Source organism: Numenius arquata, chromosome 5 (assembly GCF_964106895.1).
Source record: "Numenius arquata chromosome 5, bNumArq3.hap1.1, whole genome shotgun sequence".
Lineage (NCBI taxonomy): Eukaryota > Metazoa > Chordata > Aves > Charadriiformes > Scolopacidae > Numenius > Numenius arquata.
In genome coordinates, this window is record NC_133580.1 from 46,535,416 (window position 1) to 46,557,901 (window position 22,486).

The 22,486-nt window shown below is 44.7% G+C and overlaps 1 protein-coding gene across 5 annotated transcripts in view; it reads right to left on the reverse strand.

Moving 5' to 3' along the window:
• The window catches only part of EXOC6B (exocyst complex component 6B), a 305,171-nt gene extending 284,545 nt beyond the window's left edge, over positions 1 to 20,626 (reverse strand). For all 5 annotated transcript variants that reach the window (XM_074147112.1, XM_074147111.1, XM_074147109.1 and 2 more), the window contains exon 1: positions 20,418 to 20,626. In XM_074147112.1, coding sequence (XP_074003213.1) covers positions 20,418 to 20,530 — 113 coding nt within the window. In that variant the 5' untranslated portion in view covers positions 20,531 to 20,626. The remainder of the gene's footprint in view (positions 1 to 20,417) is intronic.
• Between the last annotated feature and the right edge of the window lie 1,860 nt (positions 20,627 to 22,486).

Below are 22,486 nucleotides of genomic sequence, written 5' to 3' on the forward strand. Positions count from 1 at the left end.
ACAGTGAAGCTCATGACTGAGGGACTATCTTCACACGGCTGTAGCTGCTTCAAGCATGAGCTGCTCTAAAAATACAATCCACATTAAGACAACTCAAAAAAGCACGCAAAGAGCTCATTAAAGAGCAGTGGAAAGTCTGTCTAAGTGAAAAACAGCCTTCCAGCTTGTGCTCAAGCCTGAAAACAAGGCTGGGGAGGAGTTCAGAGAAACATCCACTCTATCAAAATTTCATGTGGGAAAAGCACACCTCCAGAGCCAAGAGCAGTGTCAGCCTCTGCAGAACTTGCAGACAAAGGCCAAAATATATACACATACATATATACATGTGTGTAGATAGGAGGTTTATATGTAACAGCTGGAAACCAGAAAACTTGGAGAGGGTGCAACACTTGGCGTCCAACTGCATTAAACAACTAACAGGACAAACAAAGAGGTAATGCTATGGATTAACCTAATGAATCATCATTGCCATGGTCTCAAGAAAATAAAAATAAAACAGCCATCATCCAGGAAAGAGAAGGGCGGAAAGGAAGAGAAGTATTCACGTGAAGGTCTTGCAGCAGAGATTTAACAATCTAGCTGTATACAACTCGATAGCAGAGGGAGGCCATGAGTCATGACGGCAGAATTGAACAGTTCCACTTGTCTCCAAATCCTCTTGATGGACAAGGAAACAACCCCCCAGGAATAGAGAAATGCTTGGAATGCCTCATTATCTTAAAGATGCAAATGCACTTAAAAAAAAAAAGGCAACCTGTTTGGCCTCACATTCATTAAATCATTCCACTACCAGCCTCAGACTTTTGGTTTAGATGTCAAACCAATTGGTTCCACAAAGGCAATTATTTCAGAATTTGAAATAGCTTTTGTGTGGCACAGCACAGGAGAGTCAGTCCATCTAACATCCTACACGGACCACCAAGAGATGCTAGAAAATACAAGAGTCCCACAACAGACAGATTCAGGAGAACTTGTTGCGAGCAAAGGGTCCCAAGGACCTCACACAGATGTCCCTGTGACACCTCCCAAGCAGAACTGCTTTATCTTTGAATGTTCTTGTTGCTCAGTTTAAATGACACCTCCTAAATGCCAAAAATTAACAGACCAGTAATTACCAAGCCTGCCAGAATGAATACGCAAACCAGCCTGCACGCTTCCAGAAACACACCTACTTCTTTCCCTCCTGCCAGACGGTAGGCAAGCAGACCATAAATCTTATATATTAAAACTTTAAAAAAAAAAAATAATCTTTCAGAGAAAACATTCCAAAATGCAATTACCCTAAAAACAGCACCTTTTTATTCTGCACCTCTGCCAACATAAAGTGGTCGGTTTTTTTCATGCCATTTTTCAGCTTCTGGATGGGAACTTATCTGTTTGTATTATTCTTCACCACCTCGGAGACCTAGCTTTTCCCAAAACTCCTGGTCAATCACACACCAAAAATAAACAAATAGCTCCTTTATTATCCTTTTTCTGAGCAAACACAGTTAAAAAACGTTAAAGCTTTGACACTTAGTAACATGTTTCTGCTAGAAAACCATAACACCTAGCCCACCACAGCAGTACCAGCTAAAAGACTGGATGCAAACATCTCGTCACACAGACATAATGCAAATAGCAGCCAAGAAAGAAGAAATACTGAAAAAAACCCTTAGATTTTAGTAAAGAAAGTCATCCCTGGGCAACAGGCCACTCAACTGAAAATATGACAGAAGCGTTGTTCTGTATTTTGCCTTCTTGAACCCAGCTCACACCTCTAATGTGTGAGAGCAGTTATCACAGGGTTTACTGGGTTTTCAGTCCAGTCCCTGGTGAGCAGAGGGTCAGGTCACCCCCTCGCTGGGCACGCTAATTGCTGGTGATCTCAGCAGAGACCAATGGAGACCGTGTTATCAGCACCCCTGGGACTGCCTTCAGTCTTTACACCAATGCAGCCAGGCTGGAGCACCCACACAGTCCCTGCCAGGTTGTGTTTCTCTTGGCCAAGTAGAGAGTTGCAGACTGCAGGGATGCTCGCATCAAACCTCCACAAGTTCATACAGAGGACTGAAGAAAAATACCTTTTTATGCAGCAGCTGAAGAAACGCTCTAAGATGCCTTGTAGTCCTGTGGCTCTTCAGGCATTTTGCTAGTTCTCCCAAGAAGTAGAGCAGAAAATGCACACTGCTTGCAGAGATAAGAGTGCTGCATCTGTCACTTCATTCAGCAGAGCTGCAGTTGCAACCTCTGTGGAAGAGGATGATCTCCCAGTAGACCGAGTCACAGACAACAGACATGGAAATGCTTAAACAGGTCTTTTTCCAAGTGTCACGCAGATTATGCAGAAGGATATAAACACCCTGTTTTTTGAACTAGCCTTTGCAGGACTTTTCCTTACAACATTAAAACAACTTACTGCTAGTCTAAGATACAAGTCAGAGGGGGAGAATGCTGCTTTCTGTAACTCAGACAAGCATATTCCACTCCAACTTGAAAAAAACTGACAGCCTTTCAGCAAAACACATTTGTGTTTGAATTTCTGCATGTGTACTTTGTCTAGAGAAAATGCACATAAGAAACTAAGCTGGGGGCAATTCAATCTGAACAGCAGTTTCACCTTGGTTCTGCAGCTTCATGTTTTATTGCTTTAGGAGGTTGAGAAATCACCTGCCAGGCAGTCTTGCTGCTCTCACCACAGCCTCCATCGCTGAGGCTGAGCTTGGATGCAGAGCTTGGAAGAAGTATCTTCTCAACTGAGGCTTGGAAGCACAAGAAAACAATTCACAGCACATTTTGGGGCTATAAGCATCACGGCATTCAGCTAGCAGGTGCAATGTTCAGACAACCTTAATCTCAAGAGGTGGTTTCCTTTCCCTGGAACTCTCTCCTACTCCATCCCATCTTTCAGCACTGACTTCCCTTCTCCTCAGGTCCTCTCCCTTACTCATGCTTGCCCCATGGAAAGCAAGCTGAAGATCTGAGCATGCTGAACCCTGCAGCACAGAGGTTGCAGGCAGAGCAGTAGGTACATCTCTAGTCCTTAGACCCAGTACCTATCATAAACTACAGAGGGTGCAAACACAAAAGCAACTGTATTTCTACAAGGAATTCCCACTGGCAGTACCTTTCAAGTGCTCTGCTCCCAGCAGGACTCTTTGTTTTGGATTATATTCTCTTCTTGACAAGGAGCTTTATTTTTGTGTACACTGCCAGACACTCAAAGGCCAGTTATTTTTCAAATAAATGTGACTTGGGTTAAACCAGGTTGAATCTTAATTTGCACTTCCTGCTTTTATTTCCAGCTTCCATTTATTTTTCTGTCCTCGTCACTGCTTGCACCCTCTGCACTGCAGTTTTATCCATGTGTGTAATTAAACATGGGTTTGTTATTATTAACTCTTAAATATTGAGGACTTTGAGTACAGCCAGGAAGCGTAACAGACACTTAAGCACCTACATCCCTCATATTTTGCCCTTCTAACTCAATTGTCATTTATTCTCGTTACTTATAGTTTCCAATAAAAAAGAAAGGACTGCCTAACCCAATTTAGATTAATTAATCTCAGATTCTAACTGAGCATCCTGCATACTACACTTCAGATGAACCTGTGCCAGACCCAGATCTGAGCATCAGCACTAAAAATGCTCATAAAAAAAAAAATGTGATTATGCTTTTAAGCAGCATGACCAAAATCGTCCTGGACAAGACACAGAGATCCATTCAAGAAGGGCAACCTAAAGAAAGGAGCCTGAATCCAAAAAAGCTGCACTCCGCATCCCAACTACCGGGCATTTCACAGTGCTTCAGATCTAGTCATTAGAAAGCCAGCATTTGACCTCATCTGTATCTCCAACAGACTTTTAAGGAAAATAACGAAACACAACTTTATTTCAAGGTTATTATGCATGGCTTTCTATTATTTGGGAGAATCAGAGAGGAATGAAATTAGATCATACTACCCAAGAGAGAGTATTTTGTTATTAACTTCAGACTTTCATATATTTAGTTTAAAAAATAAAATCAAGCAAGTGACAAGTGAAGATTAAGTGCAAACAAATAAATGGACATCAGGTCCATAAAATTATAATAAAAGAACTGGTGGGTTTTTTTCCTATTACAACTATTTGCGGCAAAAGAGTTAACTTCCCGTAAGATGCACAACAGTATTTGAGACTTTTATAAAAACACAAACACCCCTAACATATTTTACTGCAATTTGTGGATGTGTCATCTACCAAGTTCCCTTCCAGCACCTATTTTGGAACTCTCTCCAAAATAAAGTGCACACAACTTTGTCTGGCACACAACAATTCATGGCACAATACCAACAAAAGATGTTCATTTTTAGTTGCTGTTTCCGATCCAAGAAGCAAACAAACAGGACCAACATATGACAGAGTATATAGAAAGAAGTTATTGGTTTGATGGGAGATAAGGGGGTTGTCAATGGATAAATTCAAAACTGAAACCTTGTTCTTAACTTACTTGCACTACAAAAAATTGCTAGCAGGTAGAAGCAGGCTGACACAGAGGAACCATCTACTTACTAGTATTGCATGGCCCCAAGTCTGCATCAGCTTATGAAAAAAAATTATATTAATTATTTATTATTTTATTTTTATCCTGCCTGTGCTACGCCATTGCTAGCAGGTCTCGACCACCACAGCATGCATCTTTTGTCACTGGAGGGTGCCACACAGGTTCCCAGGGACTACAAGATAAAATTTCCAGTTTGTCTTGTCCAGAACATAAATGTCCCCATCTATTCAGGCCAACACAATACACACTTCCTAGCCCAACTACAGCATTTCCAGCTTGCACTTGGGGGAAAATAAAAAAATAAAAATTAAAAAAAAAAAAAAATCTTACCAGGACAACAATGTGTTGTGCTACCAATTCAGAGGAGCAATTGCAAAGATAACAATCACTACATGGCTTTAGCTTCTGTTGCTTTGTTTCAGAGCATTGTAGCACGGTTTGTGTTGGAAGGCACCCTCAAAAGATCATCTAGTCCAACCCCTCTCCCTTGAACATGGACATCTTTCACTAAATCAGGTTGCTCAAAGCCCCATTCAACCTGACCTTGAGCAATTCCAGGGATGGGGAGTCCACAGCCTCTCTGGGCAACCTAGTCCAGTATCTCACCACCCTCATCGTAAAGGATTTCTTCCTTATGTCCAACCTAAATCTCCTCACTGTCAGTTTAAAATCATCACCCCTTGTCCTGTCACTACAGGCTCTGGTTGAAAGTTTCTCTCTGACTTTCTTATAATCTCCCCCTTTATGTATTGAAAGAGATGTTTTCTATAGTCCTGTATGGTAGGGCAGGATCCAAGAAAAAGCTCAGACTGGTGTTTCTCTAGCACTTAAATGCAAAGGAGGCCCGGTAACATCAAATACTTCTGAAGGATTCCACCTAAAACTAGAAGATTGATTCAGTTTCAGTGACAGCACCCAGGACAGAAGAGCAGAAGAAAATCAGTAACGCAGACTGCACCTTTCCAAGGCGTGCTAGCCAAGCTCCCTGCATTTTGTTGCAGAGTAGCCCTTGGAGCCCTCACAGCTCGTGATTGTGGCTACCCTTAACAGTCTGTTCAAGTCCTATGGGCAAAATATATTCTCATTTGTGCTGGGCTACAAGATGCACAACAGAAGCAATAGCATTTTGACTTGAATTAGAGTTCTGACTTGAAATTATTAAGTTTCCCATACATTTATGAACTGTTTAGAATAAAAAAACAATAGCAGCACATGGGATTATTCAGAACACGAGGCAGAAGGCAGGTGAGCCATGTACCAAGTATTTTTTTTTCCAGAAGCAATAGATGCCAAGTGCAGAATGGACAGTTAGTACGCAAAAGAGTGCTGCCACACATGTACATGTTCACGTACCTACACCAGCCTTCCTGGGTATTCTCCAAACTAGCTGGTATCACCAACAAAACCAGGCAGCAACAGTAAGTACAGCAGTACTTACTTGTTCACTAGCTGAAATGCTTCTAGCATCTCAATTCAGTTCTACAAGAAATTAAGAAGGAAAATGTGTATTCCCCAAACGGATCATCTGAAATTTCCAGACTCTCCCTCCAGGAAAGGTGCTTCAGCTGAGGTTGCATGGTCAAATACCAGGATGTCTGATCTCAGTTCTTTATAAGAGAACACGGACATCACCTATCAATTAAATGTTCTTTCGCCGCTTCAAAAGGTGGTTGTTAAACTTAAAAAAAAAAAGTAAATAGGCAAAAATCACAAGACACTGAAGAACCATCAGGACAGAGACCATCTTCATGATGCTCCACAGCAGAGCCAGGCTCTCATTCCCCAGTCGGGGTCTTTGGCTTCCATGGAACACATTTTGGTCTCAATCCTGCATCATGACAAGACGACCATAACGTTAAAGAGCCCCATAAATACATTTTACTTCAGCCCAAAGCCACAGAAATTAGCAGAAAGTCTCTACAGATGTACATCATTTTGAACAAAGGAAAACTCTGATTTGAGAGAGAAATGGCTCTAGAAGATTCATAAGGAATTCACAGCAAGCCAATCTCTAGTCTCCTTTTAAAAAGCGATTAGCAGTGAAGTTTGTAATCTTAAAGGGTTAATCTAGGATCGTAAATCTTTAACAAAGAAGCTGAGCGTGGAGTTTCTATTTCTATTGAAGGCAACATCTCACTCATGCAGGAAAACTCCATGAGGTTGGTTTCTAAGCCAAGACCACCAGTAAATTCATTCTGAATTTAAAAGCCCCCAGCTTTTTAATTCCTACCCCAAGACCACATCTCCATCCTGCCTGTTCACCAAACATCCCATAACCTGCACAGCTCTCTGCCCCTGGACCTTGCCCCAGCCCTGGCCAAACCCTTCCTGCTCACATGCAGTCATAACATCACCAGCTCTGTATCCTCCAGAGGTTTCCCACTGCAGGGCACAAGCTCTGGTTGTCTTCTCCATGCTTGTACGTGCCACCCAGCTCAGCTCACCAGACCATCTTATAAAGGAAGCATCAGATTACATTAACTGTCAGTAAAAGCAAGCTGAGAATGATACCACTATATTTAACAGCCTTTCAAGAAGGGCATGGTTTCTCTAACAAAGTCAGATTATCGTCTATTGGTGTCCAATTCTCTCCAAATTGGACAGTGAAAGAAGGAAATGGATTCACGTGATGGTTCAAGCGTCTTTACTTTCTCTAGCTCCTAACAGCCATCCCCCCAGAACGAAAGCAAAGGCTATCTTACGAAACATGATATTCAGAAAATATCTTGTTAACAGGTACCATCATCTGGGTAATTTTATCTACTAGTAAGGAATTTCACATCCACTTGGGCTTTGAGACATCAGCCCAAAAGCAAAGTCTGCAGCCACGTCCATCACCCAAAACTGCTAAGTGCTGTCTCCACACTTCCACCCACTAATCTTACTTTGGAGCTCTTCATTACTCAGCAGAGAGGGGAAAAAAATCCTCCTCCTTAGACTCATCTTTTCCCTTTCTGTTCCTCTTGGAACATAGGGGAAGAAAAACAAAAAAAAGAGAAAAACAAACCACAACACAACACTTGGCTCCTCAGTGAACCTTTTATAGAAGACCTGGCAAATCTCTTAACCTCACTGACAGACTTTAAGGAGGAGATTTTGTTTGCTCACTCTTGTGAGCCTGAAACTCAAAGTAAACGCATAGCTAAGCATCAGTCACACACACCCTGCTCCGTTGTGTCAGTATCCTCAGCCTCGACATCTGCAGAAGGTACTGCACGGGGGGACTGCAGCCAGCCAGCAGCTTGAGAGAGCTGTTTGAAGCTTTATGTGTCACAGAAAGGGAGGCAAGGAATTATTTCAGTGCAGAAATGGAAAAAAAACCTCCTCTGGGGTGCATATGAATCATCAGCAGTCTGGCCCTGAGAGAGGGGTGCAGAGGAGGGATGAGGTTATTGCAGCTCTACCAGCACCCTCACCCTCTTAGCATGAAGAGTGAAGCATAGGATCTCCAAAACAAGCAGCAGTGACCGTGGGAACATCTGAGCTTGTGTAGACTTTGGTCCCCCACATATCAGTTCAGGATTTTCAAGAGGACAAGAAACGCTTTTTTATGGGACAGCAGTTGATGAGTCTAGGACACCCAACCCACAGCTTGCCACAACTGTTGAGCTAAATCCTCATCTATTAATACATCCAAGGGCAGATCCCCCAGGCTTCCTCCTCGCCTGGCCAGGGCACGCAAGGACACACGTGCTCATAGCACTGCTCTCTATTGTATTATATATTGTATGTCACCACACCCAGAGCGGGCAACGCAAAGTGAAATCAGCTCTGCGACAGTCCTGCTTCAACACGAGGACATCAGACAGACAGGTCAGCTTGCTCTCCAGAGTGCCCTTAAAAGCCTCTCCCATGCACAGGGTGCCCTTATTCGTTTGCTCCTGCTGCACCAGTGACAACACTGGGCACACTTACAATCCACCGGATGTTCAGGCCAGAAGCAAATTACTAAAAAACAGGTCTTCAAATAACAATTGCTAAGAGCCTAATGTGCCACAGATTTTAGATTTGAGGAAGAGCACAGTTGCCTTTGCAGATTTTGACCTTTCTATCACTGCCGAATGCAGTTTAAAGTCCCAAAGGCACCAGCCTGCCCCAAAAAGCATGATGAGGACTAGCCTCATCCTCAGCTTTCTTAATAGCTATGATTGAGAAGCAGCAGAAACGGAAGATATGCTCACCTGCTGTTCTGCCTTAGCTAATGCTGCTGAGCCCCTTTGTGTTTAAGTGACTGAAAGAGCACAAACCAGTATATGTGTGCATCTCTTGCCTGAGCAAATTACCAGCCCTAAGGCCAACCCAGCAGGTGAGCTAATTATCCTTACTCCAATTTTCCAAACTAAAATGGATTTGGAAGCAGTGAGAGGAAGTTCCAGCAGACAGGCTGGAAGTGAGTTCATCCTCACTTCTGCAAGACAGACACCACCTGGAAAACAGGCTGGCTATTACAAAGAAACAGTCCTTTACAATGACCTAAAATTGCATCTAGAAATTTTCTTAAAGGATGTTAGCTTCCTAAGGTACAGCCACAGGAAACCAAGAAGCCTGGACTCCTATTTTTACATTTTTCAAGAAGCCATGGCAGCTACCCTATGACACTGGAGGTGGGGACCACCTTGACAAGGCAGTATGCAGCAGAACAATTAACCCAGTCTGCAGCTTGCTGCCCTTGCAAGAGCTGACAAAGGACGGCAACCAAAGCCAGGCTGAAGGAACAACTCCCATGGTGGCATGCTCAAGAAGAGCTGTTCCAGTGGCTCCTTGAACCCAGCAAGAGCAGAAGAAACTCTCCCCAGAAGCCTGGACACGTGCTTGCTGGAAACACTATGAATGCCACACACATGAAGCAGCTGATCTGCACAAGCAGAGTAAGATGAGCTTCAGCAGGAAGCTAGAGACATACTGACCCCCCAAAAACTACCATACCATCAAGGCTGGCCCAGCTATTGCTTTTGGACCTCAGCTCTTCACCAGATAGACTGATGGAAGCAAAGTCAAGCACCCTATTGATTCACAGGGAAAAGATTTCCAGAAGCCCTCCTCCTCCACTTCAGTCCCCACTGCAGGGTCAACTTTCCCTAACCCACTACCGACAGACATCGATCTACCCTGTTTTTCAAGCCCTTCAGACAAGATGTTCTGTAGGCAAATGAGAGTGCCATGCCAAGATTAAGGTTTTAGATTTGCCGAAGAGTTTTGTTAGCAGAGAGTCAGGACAACCTACGGAAGAAAGTACTTTTGCTCCAACCCTTTCAAGTGTTCAGAATTAATAGTGGGCTCTCTGCAAAAGTCAGGGTAAAACACCCAAACCAAGCACCTTTGTGGGAGCAGGTAGAAAATAGTTACCATAGCATATCACTACAAAGAAGAAAAACTGCTTGCTTCTTCATTTCTTCCCTACCAAAAAAGGAAATTAAAAAGGAACAGCTAGACGTATTAAATGCTTGTGGGTGGCAATGAAACTGCTTAAAAGACATATTTATGCACTCTAAGGCAGCAGTATACTAACTATGAAAAAACGCTTTAAACGTTCACACACACATGCACACACACATGCCCCCCAAAGCCACCATGGTTAAACAGCACTACAGGAGACTTTCAGAAATAAAAGAAAAATTTTCCAACTCTGTGAAAATTAAAAAACACAAATCCAAGTAAGCTAAGGACACGTACAAAATAATCTATACAAATAAGTCTTGTGAAAAGCTAATCCTTAATACATGAAAAACTAGTAACTTCTTCAGTGATCAGAAGCAGGAAACCTGCCAGAGCAAGGAAGAGAGTGGGAGCTTTTTCAGGAAAACTCTTTTACCCTGGAACGGTTTGAAAAATGGTTTGCTGCATGCCATGGATGGGGCTAAGGGGTTACTGCCCTGAAACCGCTCTTACTGCCACCAACTGAGAATTTAATAGAAGATGCTCAGACCAGCTCAGTAAAATGAAGAGTTGTTTGCTGGAGAACACTAAAGGTGCATTACATAAAACTGCCAGGCCACAAACACCAGGTCGGCAATAACCTATTGCTAATATTGTGGTTACCACAAGAGAAGTGGAAGATGGAATACAGGATGCCAATTTCTTTAGTGACTTCTGCAGCACAGGAAGAATCCTGCAAGCTACAGAGCACTGACCATGACTGGGCAAAGTAGAAGCCTTTTTTATGAAATAGTTAGCAAACATGTAAAAAGTACAATACAGTGAAGAAGACAACAGCTTCTTTGGGTGGCATTCACACATCTTATTCACTAGCACTCTTTGAAGAAGTCAGACTTGTTAACAAGAGGGATCTGGTCAACCTAACACTTGAATGTTAAAAGCATTGCGAAAATTCAAAGGAAAAAAATAGATGGTTGATGTTCACGTTCAATGTGTTTAACAGTGCTTTAGAGAAGGGGATGAATATCAAGATGACATTTTGCAGAGGATACAGAACTATTCACTTGGATTAACTCCAAAGCAAAAAGCTGCAAAGGATCTTACAACACCGAGTACCAGGTGACAAAATGACAAATGAAGCTCAGTGCCAGCAGTGTAAAGCAAGGCACTTGCAGGGGAGTAATGGGGGACAAAGCCTTTATAATACACCAACAGTGAGGGGCTCCAAATTAACTACTACCACTGAGAAGGAGAGATGCCAGCAGTACTGTGGCTATATTGTCAAAAGTGTTGGCTCAGAACAAGAAACTGCCAGAAAAGGAAGAGAAAGCAAAGCAAAAAACATCACTGTGCCACTTAACACATCACAAGACGTGAATCTGCATCTTGATCACTATGTGCAGCTCTGATCTTTCCAGCATCTTCACAAAAAGGTGATAGCTGCATGAGAAAACATACCAAGAAAAGCAACAGGGATAATGAGCAATTCAAAACAGCTTTGGCAGGAGACTAGAATGAATTGATTAAGAAGCTTCAGCTTAGAAGGCAAAAAAAAAAAAAAAAAGGCTGACTTACTATTTCTCATAATCCTATGTGACAGCCTAGACCTTGTCCAGCAAAAAAAACCCAGTTTTAAACCCTAACGGAATATACAACGCACAATTAAAACGCAGAACTCATCACTAAAATGTCTCAATGTGAGAGCACTAGCAGACTAAAACGTTGACAGCCATGGAGAAAAGATCCACAGGAAGCTCTTGAAGAGAGAAATGCTGGTATAATCCATGCCAAAAGTCTCCAAAGTGCAGACTGCAAGACACTAGACACATGCGTCTGTATTTGGTCTGTATCTCATTTGATGAGCACCCACTCCTCACTACCCTTAGAGAAGGAACAATGATAAGAGCTTTTCATGTGACCAGTATGAACACTTCCATGATTTTTCCTCAACTATTAGTTAGAAAGCCCTTCTCCACACCTATCCTGAATCCCTGCTGCTGCAGATGTAGCCCAGATCCCAGCCTGTGCACAGTCACGAAAGAAGAGCTTTTCTTCACCTCCTCAACAGTCTATTCTGCATGTGAAGATGAACTGTGTGCCCATCTCATCTTCTCTAGATTAAGCAATCCCAGTCATTTCAGTTTTTTCTCAAAGGTGACAAAAATGACAAATAAAGCTTAGTGCCAGCAGTGTAAAGCAGGGCACTTGCAGGGAAGGAATGGGGGACAAAGCCTTTATAATACACCAACAGCGAGGGACTCCAAATTAACTACTACCACTGAGAAGGAGAGACGCCAGCAGTACTGAGGCTATATTGTCAAAAGTGTTGGCTCAGACCACAGAGACTGCAAGAGACTGTTTGCTCTCCTTTGGTAAAAAGATTCAGAAAGTCAGTATTATTAGGCTTCTGCAGCCCTGGAATAAATGTCCACTTTATTTTTTTTTTAAAAAGACAAAAATCTGTCAAACCAATAGAAGTGGAATTGAAGGATTTTCAGAATTTCAGAATTTTTCTGAATTTTCAGAAAAAGCATGACAGAAAGGACAGTCTAGGTAGACTTAAATGCCACAGGACTCTGCCTACAGAGGGGCAATCAACCAGGCTCCCAAGCTACTACTCTATAGTAGGAACATAAGCAGGACAGCAGAGAGCTCTAAAGATGAGTTCAGCTGCCAGATCGAGATGAAATACTGCTAAGTCATACACAGTAACAACTCCAGAAGACACCAAGAGAGCTTAATAGAACAGCCTTTCTCTAAAAATTCAAGGGAAATATCCCCTTTTAGCTTACTGCCTCACAACACTGCAACACTGCTATCACAAACTGCTATTGCAGATGAGGATAAGCAGGAAAATAAATTCAGTGAGCTACTGAGAGCCCAGACACAAGACCACATCCCACAGAATAGGAATAGGCATTTGATAATCTGTCCTTTGACAGTGATTCATTAAATTCCAGAAAGGAATATACTTCTGCGAGAAAAACCAAGAAAATACAAGCTATAAATAATTGAGCAGTACATTCTGGCAAGCTGTTCCCTTCACATTGCATCAGGATGCAGACTGAAATAAAAAGGGTTATATGAATTATAAGGATTCACCATCTCAAAGTTGTATGCAGAACCTTAGCACTGCAAATGAGAAAGTATCCATAAAACCTGAGATAATTAAGTAAAGCGTACCTTGAAGCAGAGATTGCCAATGCTCCACACATTAAGCCAGACCAGTCAGTCGCCCAACAGACCAATAATGCTGATACCAGATTATTTCACAGGAGCAGTTGCTGATACTTTTTCCTCTGCAACAGAAAACTTGGAGCTGAATGGCATCAGCCTGACCAGAAGGGAACACTAATATAATTCAAGCAGCATTGCAATGAACTGTCTTTTAGAAGACGTTTAATTACGTACATATGAACAGAGGCCCAGGCTCATTTTCAGGAGATTGCAGTTTCCCCGTCTGGGTGGCAGGAGAATGGGCTGAAAGATGCTTCAAAAGATCCTGCGAGGCTTTTATTAGCAGACAATTTACAGTTGTTACAAGCAGCTTCCCGAGCAAGCTCTGCGGCCAACAGTTGGTGTCTAGACGGTCTGCACTATTTCTTCATGCCGTTGCTTTGCTGGAAGTTGGCATTTCACAAATTACTGTACGTAAAGCAAGGGATGGGACTTGTAGAAACAGGGCTCGCGGAGCCAAGGCAAAGCGTGGCACCCAGTGCAGCTAAAGGGTGCAAAGTCCAGACAGCAACTCAGTACGGTTATAGCTCTGTTACACCTAAGTTCTAGTACTCAGCCTTAGGGGATTATTTTTTTTATTTTTTTTTTTACAGGTACTGCGTATGATTTTCAGGTGCTCTTCCAATTCTCCCTGTGCCTGGGACCTTGAGGAGGCACTTTTTACCCAGCCCCAGCATGTGTAAGAGAAGGTTCACTTCATCCCAAAGCTGATCCAGGGTCTCCTTCCTCTCTCTTCACCGAAGGGAGGCTTGGGTGGAGGACAAACCACAGCAACCACAGCCCCCCGACCGCCAGTAAAGGTAGCCCCAAGAGTGATCAGCAGGACACGGTACTATCTTCATCCCTCCACTCCAAAATACAAATAGGGAAGCTGTTAAGCCAGGTGCCTGTCATTACTCCTCACTTCACATCTGTAATGCAGACCATTATCCTCATCTCACTCACTGAAGCAAAGATTAGGACCAGCTTGGCCAGCCTTCATTGTTAGCACCCAACCCAGAAGACTCAAACTGCTGCTTCTGCTTCTTACTGTGTCACAGTTTCCATGCTCATCCAACTCACCGTACACCAGTTACACTCCCCAACCAAGTAAAACAGTCTTCTACCAGGTGAGGGAACTGCAAGCAGCTCATGGAAGAAGGACACATCCAAGTTCATGGACATTAGATGCCTAATAGCACAGCTGGCCTCCAGACCCGGTACCCAGCCACTAAATCCCTTGTGCCAGTCTAGACTCTGGGAAGTCACAAAATGAACCCAAGATGAAGTGGGGGCAAACTGATCCAGATGAAAAAAATAAATAAGGTGGGAAGGGGAGGGTTCTGTTTCAGCACCCACATGAATGCTGTGCCACACCAGCACTGGGGAGGAGCAAATGAAAGACGGGAAAACTGCTTAAGGCAATACTGGCCCATCAAAACACAGCCCATAGCCACAGCCATGAGAAGCAACGTGCACTTAGCCACAGACACCTTGACCAAGCCCATGTCAGTGCCTGCACCTGTGGACTAGGAATGACACAGCAGGTTGGTGCCTGGTTCGACAAACTCATTGAGCTTTTCTAAATCTAGCAAGACTCAGTCTTGATTTTTCCCATCACCAGGTCCCTCACTCCCATCCCCACACAACCTCCTCCTTTGCCTGGAAACTGTATTTGTGCTACTATACAGCAAAACACGTTCAAGCAGAGCTGTATTAAATCAAAACTTTTTTAGCTAGGTTATTTTTCCATCCAGATCTGTTTTGCCACGAGGTTTACCACAGGGCTTGTACTAATGCTGCAACTTTCAGCTAAGGAGACACTGGGGAGCTCAGAGGAGCTAAGCAAATGCCCAGCACTTGCTGGACCCCATCCATAAGTTTACGTCTAAAAGCAAAGCCTGTTTTCCAAGTCTGCACCAGAAACCTGAATGGCACAGGAACAGGGTGCAGCTGAGTTGCAGCTCAGCTCCGTTTGAAGCTATAGAAGAAAATAAACCAGAGAATGTTCCCCTTCCAGGTCATCAGTACCAGCTCAGGAGTCAGGATCTCAGACAAGCTGCTGCTGTTTGCACTGTCACATTACTCCAGCCTGGACCCAAGGCAGCACTGAACTATGTCAGCAAGATGGGCTGCAGCAACACCACCTCTGGCTCCCCACACATCCAGCTCAGGTGTCTCAATACTATTCCCATACAGACAGCCAGAGCCTGAAGGTACAAAGAAGGACCTAAGGTGATGTCCTTATGGGAGATGAGGTTAATTATACCCATTAATCCCAAGCAAGAACATTATTTGTCACATATCCAAGCCACGACATCCAGAACCCTAAAAAAAAAAAAAAAATTTTTAAAAAATGCAGTTGAGGACATCTAGCTCCACTATTTAAGATGAACCTAAGCAAGAGGGAGGTTACGGGCAAGGGATGAACAGAGCATGCTGACAGTATGGTAAACGGGTCACCCAGGTGGTTGTAGGTCAGCCAGGGCAACACTAATTCCAGACATAGTCATGGAAGAGTTGATAAAGGATTTAGGGAACAGAGCTTAATTACAGTCCTACTGTAATCTCAGTCAAGAGCTGCTTAGTAGAAACATGACCCTATCGAGTGTGCTTAATTTCATTCTTGGGTTGCAATCTCTCCAAACACACATAATTAGCAGACAGATATGAAACCTATTAAAAATATAGTTCTATACAAAAGCAGAGACTGGATGATTAATTGCTGTCTGAGATACAACATTTCTCAGTTTTCTAAAGGGGCACAGGTAAGTACTAGTCCCAACATAACTGATATCTTACCCACTAAGGAACCATCTAGAAAGCAAATATACATCTAAAAAAAAAAAAAAAAAAAAGACTGATGATATAATTTGCAGATGACACAAAAGCTGGCAAAGTAACAAGCCATGAAATCAGGCAGCCGCAGAGAACAATCGTTTGGAAATCTTGATCCTTCCCAGCAACTCACACCGCAGGAGAACCAAGCATGAAGGTACAGATGTAACAATGAGGAGCACGATCCGTAGCTACAAAGAACCGTGCTCCCAAGAAAGTAACTCTGCATTAAGTAACAATTCCTGTTACAACACTGGGGAAGAGAGCTTCTCCAATCTCTCCGTGTGCAAGCAGGAGACTACTACAGTATCAATGTAATTTTACCTGCATCTAAACTGGTGAGGTGACAGCAGGAATACTGTAACTACATCTATGTGGCCAGATAGGGCTTTTTTAATTTATCAAATGCTGTTTTAAAATCCTTCACCTATTTAAAAAAGCTGCAAATGCAGCTTTAGAGCAGGGAGAGGGTTTTCAAGAGTGACAGACTTGCAGAGCTCAAGCTGTAAAACCAAAAGGAAGCAGCAACTTAAAAATACAAGCCTGTATTCTAACTGTGAGTAGACACCAGGTGTTAAAGGACACTGCAGAGCAGCACGAGAAAGGACAGCAAAACATCCACTGGCTGAAACCAGGAACTTTTTTTAAATTATTAGCAATTCACTTAATGACACAGGCTCATCTTTAGATGATAGGCTGAACACAAGGAAAAGTGGGTGAAGTTATACAGCCCACATTTATCAGCTGTCATACAAAATAATCTCACTGTTTCTCCTGCCTTTATTCTGTCCCGGTTTGAGTCACTCATTTATAATCTAGGAGTACCGCACAAAAGACAGGGCCAGGGAGAAGTTAAAACAAAGGGAGACAATAAAAGAATCACAGAAGAAAGAAAGAAAACCATCAGCTGTGCAAGTAATCTCTACCTATCAAAAGCAACCGTTAGCTATTTCAGGATAAACACTCAGAAAACACTGTATGAGCTTGCAGAGTGAGGGATTACCTTTTTCTCAAAGAGTAAATTTGATTAGAAACTACAGAGGCATCCCAGCAGAGAGGCAAGCATCGACACTTACAGTGACTACAGCTAGAATATTATGGTCCATTGCTAGTTTCCCATCACTTAAAAAAAAACAAACAAACAAAAAAATACTGAAATGGACAGAAAGTTCACCAAAGAGCAACAAACCTGACCAGTCAGGTGAGTGTAATAAAAATTTGAGCACTCCGGTGTCACAGATCAGTCAAGAGGTAGTTTTAAGCAAGAAAGAGTTTCTTTTCCCCTAGAAGGTTATCTGATCCTGCAAAATCAAGTGATTCTTAGAAGCCTAGATACAGAGAGGAATACTCTGCAAAATCAAGAACCATAACATAGGAGAAAAAAAGAGGAATTATAACAGCAGAAGGAAGTGGAACTAGGAGCAATGGATATAATTAGTAGAGGTTGAATAGCAGGAAAGACATCCTGAAGTGGATTATTTTGATTCCGGGAGCATCATAGACTCGAGGGGATCCCCACAAAGACTCACTGAACTCGCTCGCTGTCGTCCTTCAAACACAATGACATTCACTGTCAGGTTAAGGGGGGGGGGAGAGAGAGACCTTGGTGGCATCAGGCATCAAAGCTACCGACATAGAAAGACATGAGACTGGCACAGCTCATCACACAGATTAAGGCTGTTGCAACGCTTCCTCGCACACCCTCATCTCCCATTTTATATTTAGAATTAAATTCCTCTCCTTGAGGAGGGGCAGGCTTCATCCCACATCTGCACAGCGCCCCACACAATAATGGAATCCCAGCCCATTCCACTGACTCCCAGAATCACAGCAAGAACAGAGCAGAAAAATAGGGCTGGAAGGGACTTCAAGAAGGCATCTTGTCCTTCCCCTGCCCCAGGGCAAGAATTACTACACTTGCTATTTTTCTAGCAGAAAATGCTCTCCCTGATGGGTGGCACACAAACCCACCCAGACAGATGAATTAGTTGGACCTTAAATTTAACATCTTAACCCCTCCATCACCCTTTGATAATAGTAATTCAGCCTTGAGCACTATGTCAGGACAACACAGGGCAACTGCAGTCAGAGTATCTCACTCTGCCAAGTCAGAAACTGATAAAAGAGCAATTCTGCAAACAAGTCCCCACTGGCAGCTGGAGCCCAGCAGTTCAGCCTATTTCTGAACTGCATTTTGGGACTGCTGTTCCTAAAAGGGAAGCCAGCCTGGCTCCTGAGAACACATTTCTTCCGTGATGCCTACAAGAAGTGAGTCACCTTTTTTTAAAAGTTTCCATCGTCTTCTTTTCCGGACTCTCCAGCACATCATGTTTACCCTGAGCTGGTCTAGTTTCAACTCTAAAAATCCTTGGACCAGGTATTGCTCACACTTATATCATTAATAATACTCCTGAAGAAGTAACAATGTACTCCAACAGTTAACACTAGCAAAACACAAACGTTTCTTTGCCCCAGACACTTACTAGTTTTTCTTCTGTCAGTATGCAAAGATAGACATTAAGCCCAACTCCTCACCTAACCTTAATACTAAGAAACAAGATCAACTGCACTCAGCTCTATGAAATGGAAAAAAACCACCCACACTCTTCATTCTGGCAGTTCCCAGACATTCAAACCAGTTTTTTCAGTTTTGTTAATAAATCTAATTCTCAGCATCTCCTACCATGCAGTTTACCTTTAAAGGCTTCACAGGAGGACTTCAGAAAGAAAACTGCAAAAAGTCAAAAAAAATAAACAAATGGGCAGCCTTATAGCAAGATAAATCCAGTGCCCCATCGCTCCACAAATAAAGAGCTTTCCCATTTTCATTTTTCCCCCCACAGTGCAGTATCACCGCAACTCAAAACAGCTCAAACCCATTTATTTTTAAAGACAGGCACATCAGTCATTTAAAACCATGACTTTGTAAAACTTAAATACTGAAAAGAAACTAGGAGTTATTGTGGAGGGGGTGGGACAGGAGGCTCCAGTCCTGTTTATACCGGAACACTCCCACTTAGCAACGTGATTTCCAGTTCAGCAGCTCCTGGGCTGATGCAGAGCAGCTGAAAGAGGAAGGTGAAACCAACTGCACTGCCCTGCAAAAGGGCACAGTGTTTCCCTCAATCACTAATAGCAACAAAGCTTAGCACCGAATTTAAGTTTGGGATAATGCAACTATTTAGATTTTGAAGCCCAGTATTTCTGGTAACACACTTCCATCTTTCCCCACCTCTCAGCCTGATTAATTTCGTTACAAGAGCTATAATCATTATTTCCCCATCTGTACCATCAACCTCCCAGAGAATAACAAGCACACTTGTGCACGCCACTGTGAGTAATGCATTTTAGTTTTGATACAAAGTTCTTTGGAGAACTTCTGTTTCACTTTGAAGAAGAGGAAGGAGGGATGAGGTGTCTCCGTTTGCCAAATCTATTTCGTGGCTTTTACCAGGACAGCGATGCTAACGGTACATGGTCTGGCTAGCAAGAACAGATCTTAGATGTGCATAACTTATCTAAAAATATCATATTTTTTTAAAAATCAGGTGATTTCTTAAGAGACACAGGCCTCAGTTTAAACAGCTAGCTACCACATCTTTCAGACTAACAAGGCAGCAGAAGCCACTGCTGCAAAATCTGAACCAGCATTACAAAGAAATACCTAAAAGGCTGAAATGCCAGACCTAGACTTGCAGTTTCTGCAGAAGAAAAGGAAAAGCAAACAGACAGCGCTCCTGGGCAGGCAGCTATATCCATCTGCGCTCCTTGGGCAGGAGGAAAGCTCAGCAGTTAACGCAGATGAAGCAACGGGTTCTCCCAGCTGAAGGATACTGCAAGAACCACTGGGAAAAAGATGCTTAATAGGAGAACAAAGGATCCATTAAGCAAACAGAGGCATTAACTCATATCATCATCAGGATGGTAATTGTACCCATACCCACGGCTTCACAATTAGCCATGGTTTTTGCGAAACTGACAGAAATCAACAACAAAAGGCAGGCGGCGGTTTACAAGAATAACTTTGACAGATTCTGGGCTAAGGGCAGGAAAATGCCCTCCTTTCCCCCCTTCCCCGCCGGGGAAGGCAGAGGGGGGCTGCAGGGACCCCGAAAGCCCCCGGAGGGGCTGCTTGGGCGCAGGCCCCGAGCGGGGGCTGAAGCCGGAGTGGCAGAGCCCACCGCGGGAGCGGACACCACCGCGGCCAGGCAGGAGGAGACACCCCGAGACCCCCCCGCACACAGGCCGAGGCTCGCCCCTCACCACCCTTCCACCTCCCGGGGCAGCCAGACAGGGGGAACAGAGGGGGCTGCGGGCACTTTCTCAGAGGCGACTGTTAAAAAATAATAATAATTAAAATTTCCTAATTTCTTCAAAGTTTCGGGGGGGGAGGGAGGGTGGCACGGCGATGACTGCCCGAGCCCCCTCCGCCCAGGCTGGCCCCGGCGCCCCGCCCCAGCCGCACCTGAGCGTGGGGCCGATGCAGGCCGTGTCGGTGCTCTCGATCTCCCGCAGGATCCGCTCGTGCTCCGCCGCCGTCTCCAGGCTCTCCAGCTCCGCCATCTTCCCCCGCTCCATGAAGCTAACGCCGGCCAGCCGGCCGGCCAACCCACCTGCCCTGCCCGGCCCTCTCCGCCCCGGGCAGTACCAGCGCCGGGGCCGCCCGCTCCGCTCTGCTCCGTACGGCCCGGCCCCGCCGCGCCCGGCACGCCGGGAAATGTAGTGCGGGCGGGCGAGGGGCGCCGCCGCGGCCTGCGCCGGCGCTGCGACACGCCCGGCTGCCGAGGGGCGGGGAGGGCTCGGCGGCGGGGAGCGGCCCCGGGGAGGCTGTGTCGTCGGCCCGGTACCGCGGGAGGGGAGGTAGCGGGGCGGGGGACGCTGCTGCCCGGAGGAGAGGTGTCCGCTGTGGCAGCGGCTGCCGACCTCCCCTCGAGGGGACACAGCCCCATGGCTTTGACGCATCCCTGAGAAGCACAGCCCTGTGGCAGTGACCCCACGTCCTGCCAGTGAGAAGACACAGCTGCCGTGGCAGCAACATTTGCCCCTGAGTGACACAATTCTACGTCCATGACACCCACCATGAGGGCACACGGCCACCATGGTAGTGACACCTACCATGAGGGGGACAGCCCTGTGGCAGGGACCCCGTGTCCTCCCCCTGAGGGGACACAGCCCCATGGCAGGGATGCTATGCCATCCCGTTGAAGGGGCACAGCCCCATGGCACTCACAATGTTGTCACCCACTATGAGGGGAGATCCCAGCAGGAATGAATTTGTGCCACTGTCCAAAGCAAGGGCATCTCCCTGCCCCGTGAGGGATGAACCTCTGCTCCTCCTGCTCCATTCTGTCTCTCAGACCCATAAACAATGTCACCCCCACCCTGAAAGGTGCCGTGACTGTGGTTCCAAAGAAAGTTCCCCGCTGACACCAAACCACCTTTCAGCTTGATCCTAAAATGTCCCACCAGCTGCTGAGCTACACTGCATCCGCCCCAAGCTGCACAACCCACGAGACGTCTTTGCCCAAGGACACAGCAGTTTTCCTCAAAAAAAACACCACTAGCTCCCAGAAACATCCTTGGATATCAAGGTCACCTCGAGGTCTAACTCTGCAGCTCTTCGGGCGGCTCCCTCCTTTGGAAGCAGCCGTTTATTATTGTTATTATTTTGTGTTGTGAAAACAACGCTGAAAGGGTCCCATTCCCAGCCACGCGTTATCGGGTGCGGTGGGGCCATCCTCACACGGAGATCCCACGTTCTGCCAGAGGCACGGTGGGGATGAAGATAAGGACCGAGGCCAGGCTGTGCACACCACCAAGGGTTCCTGGATTTGCTTTTGTCATTTCATCTTCTGACATATAAATAAACTAAGCTAATTTTATGAGCACGCCTCTGGCTTCCCTCACCACGGCTTGCTAAGGCTGAAAACTGCCAGTCTGAATATTCCTGTATCATCATTTAATTAGATGAGAAAGGGATAAAAGAACTTCCAAAACATGATGCACCATGACTGGAACAATGCAGGAGGGGCAAGGAGAGCCTGGCCAAAACTTTGCTAGTTTCACGTGAAGTTCACCAGCTCTTGCACATCAGGCCTCCAGTTGCCAAACACTATCTGTGGCTATGGGAAATATATAACGCGCTGCTCGGTGCGTGATACACACCTGGCTCCAGTGTAAAATCTGTAGATACCACCATCTACTGCTGTTAGCAGCTAAGAAGATTACTGGTTTTGTTCAAATTAGTAGGGGCTTGTGCTGTTGGGGACTGAACCAATATTCCTGAAGTCAGTGATAACTATTGCGTTGTCTTCACTGAGCTTTAGAAACAGGATTAAACACCAGTGGTCGAAGCGTGAGTGGCTGGCAACAATCTTTAATGGTTTTAATCACAGGATGAGAAACGCTACAAATGACACCAATGCCAGGTTTGATCCTGAATGCTCAGTTAGGCAATGGTGTTACCACAAATAAGGATTTTGGAAAGAAGGTCTAGTTTTCTCGGGTATGAGGACACTGCTTAGTCCACTAGAT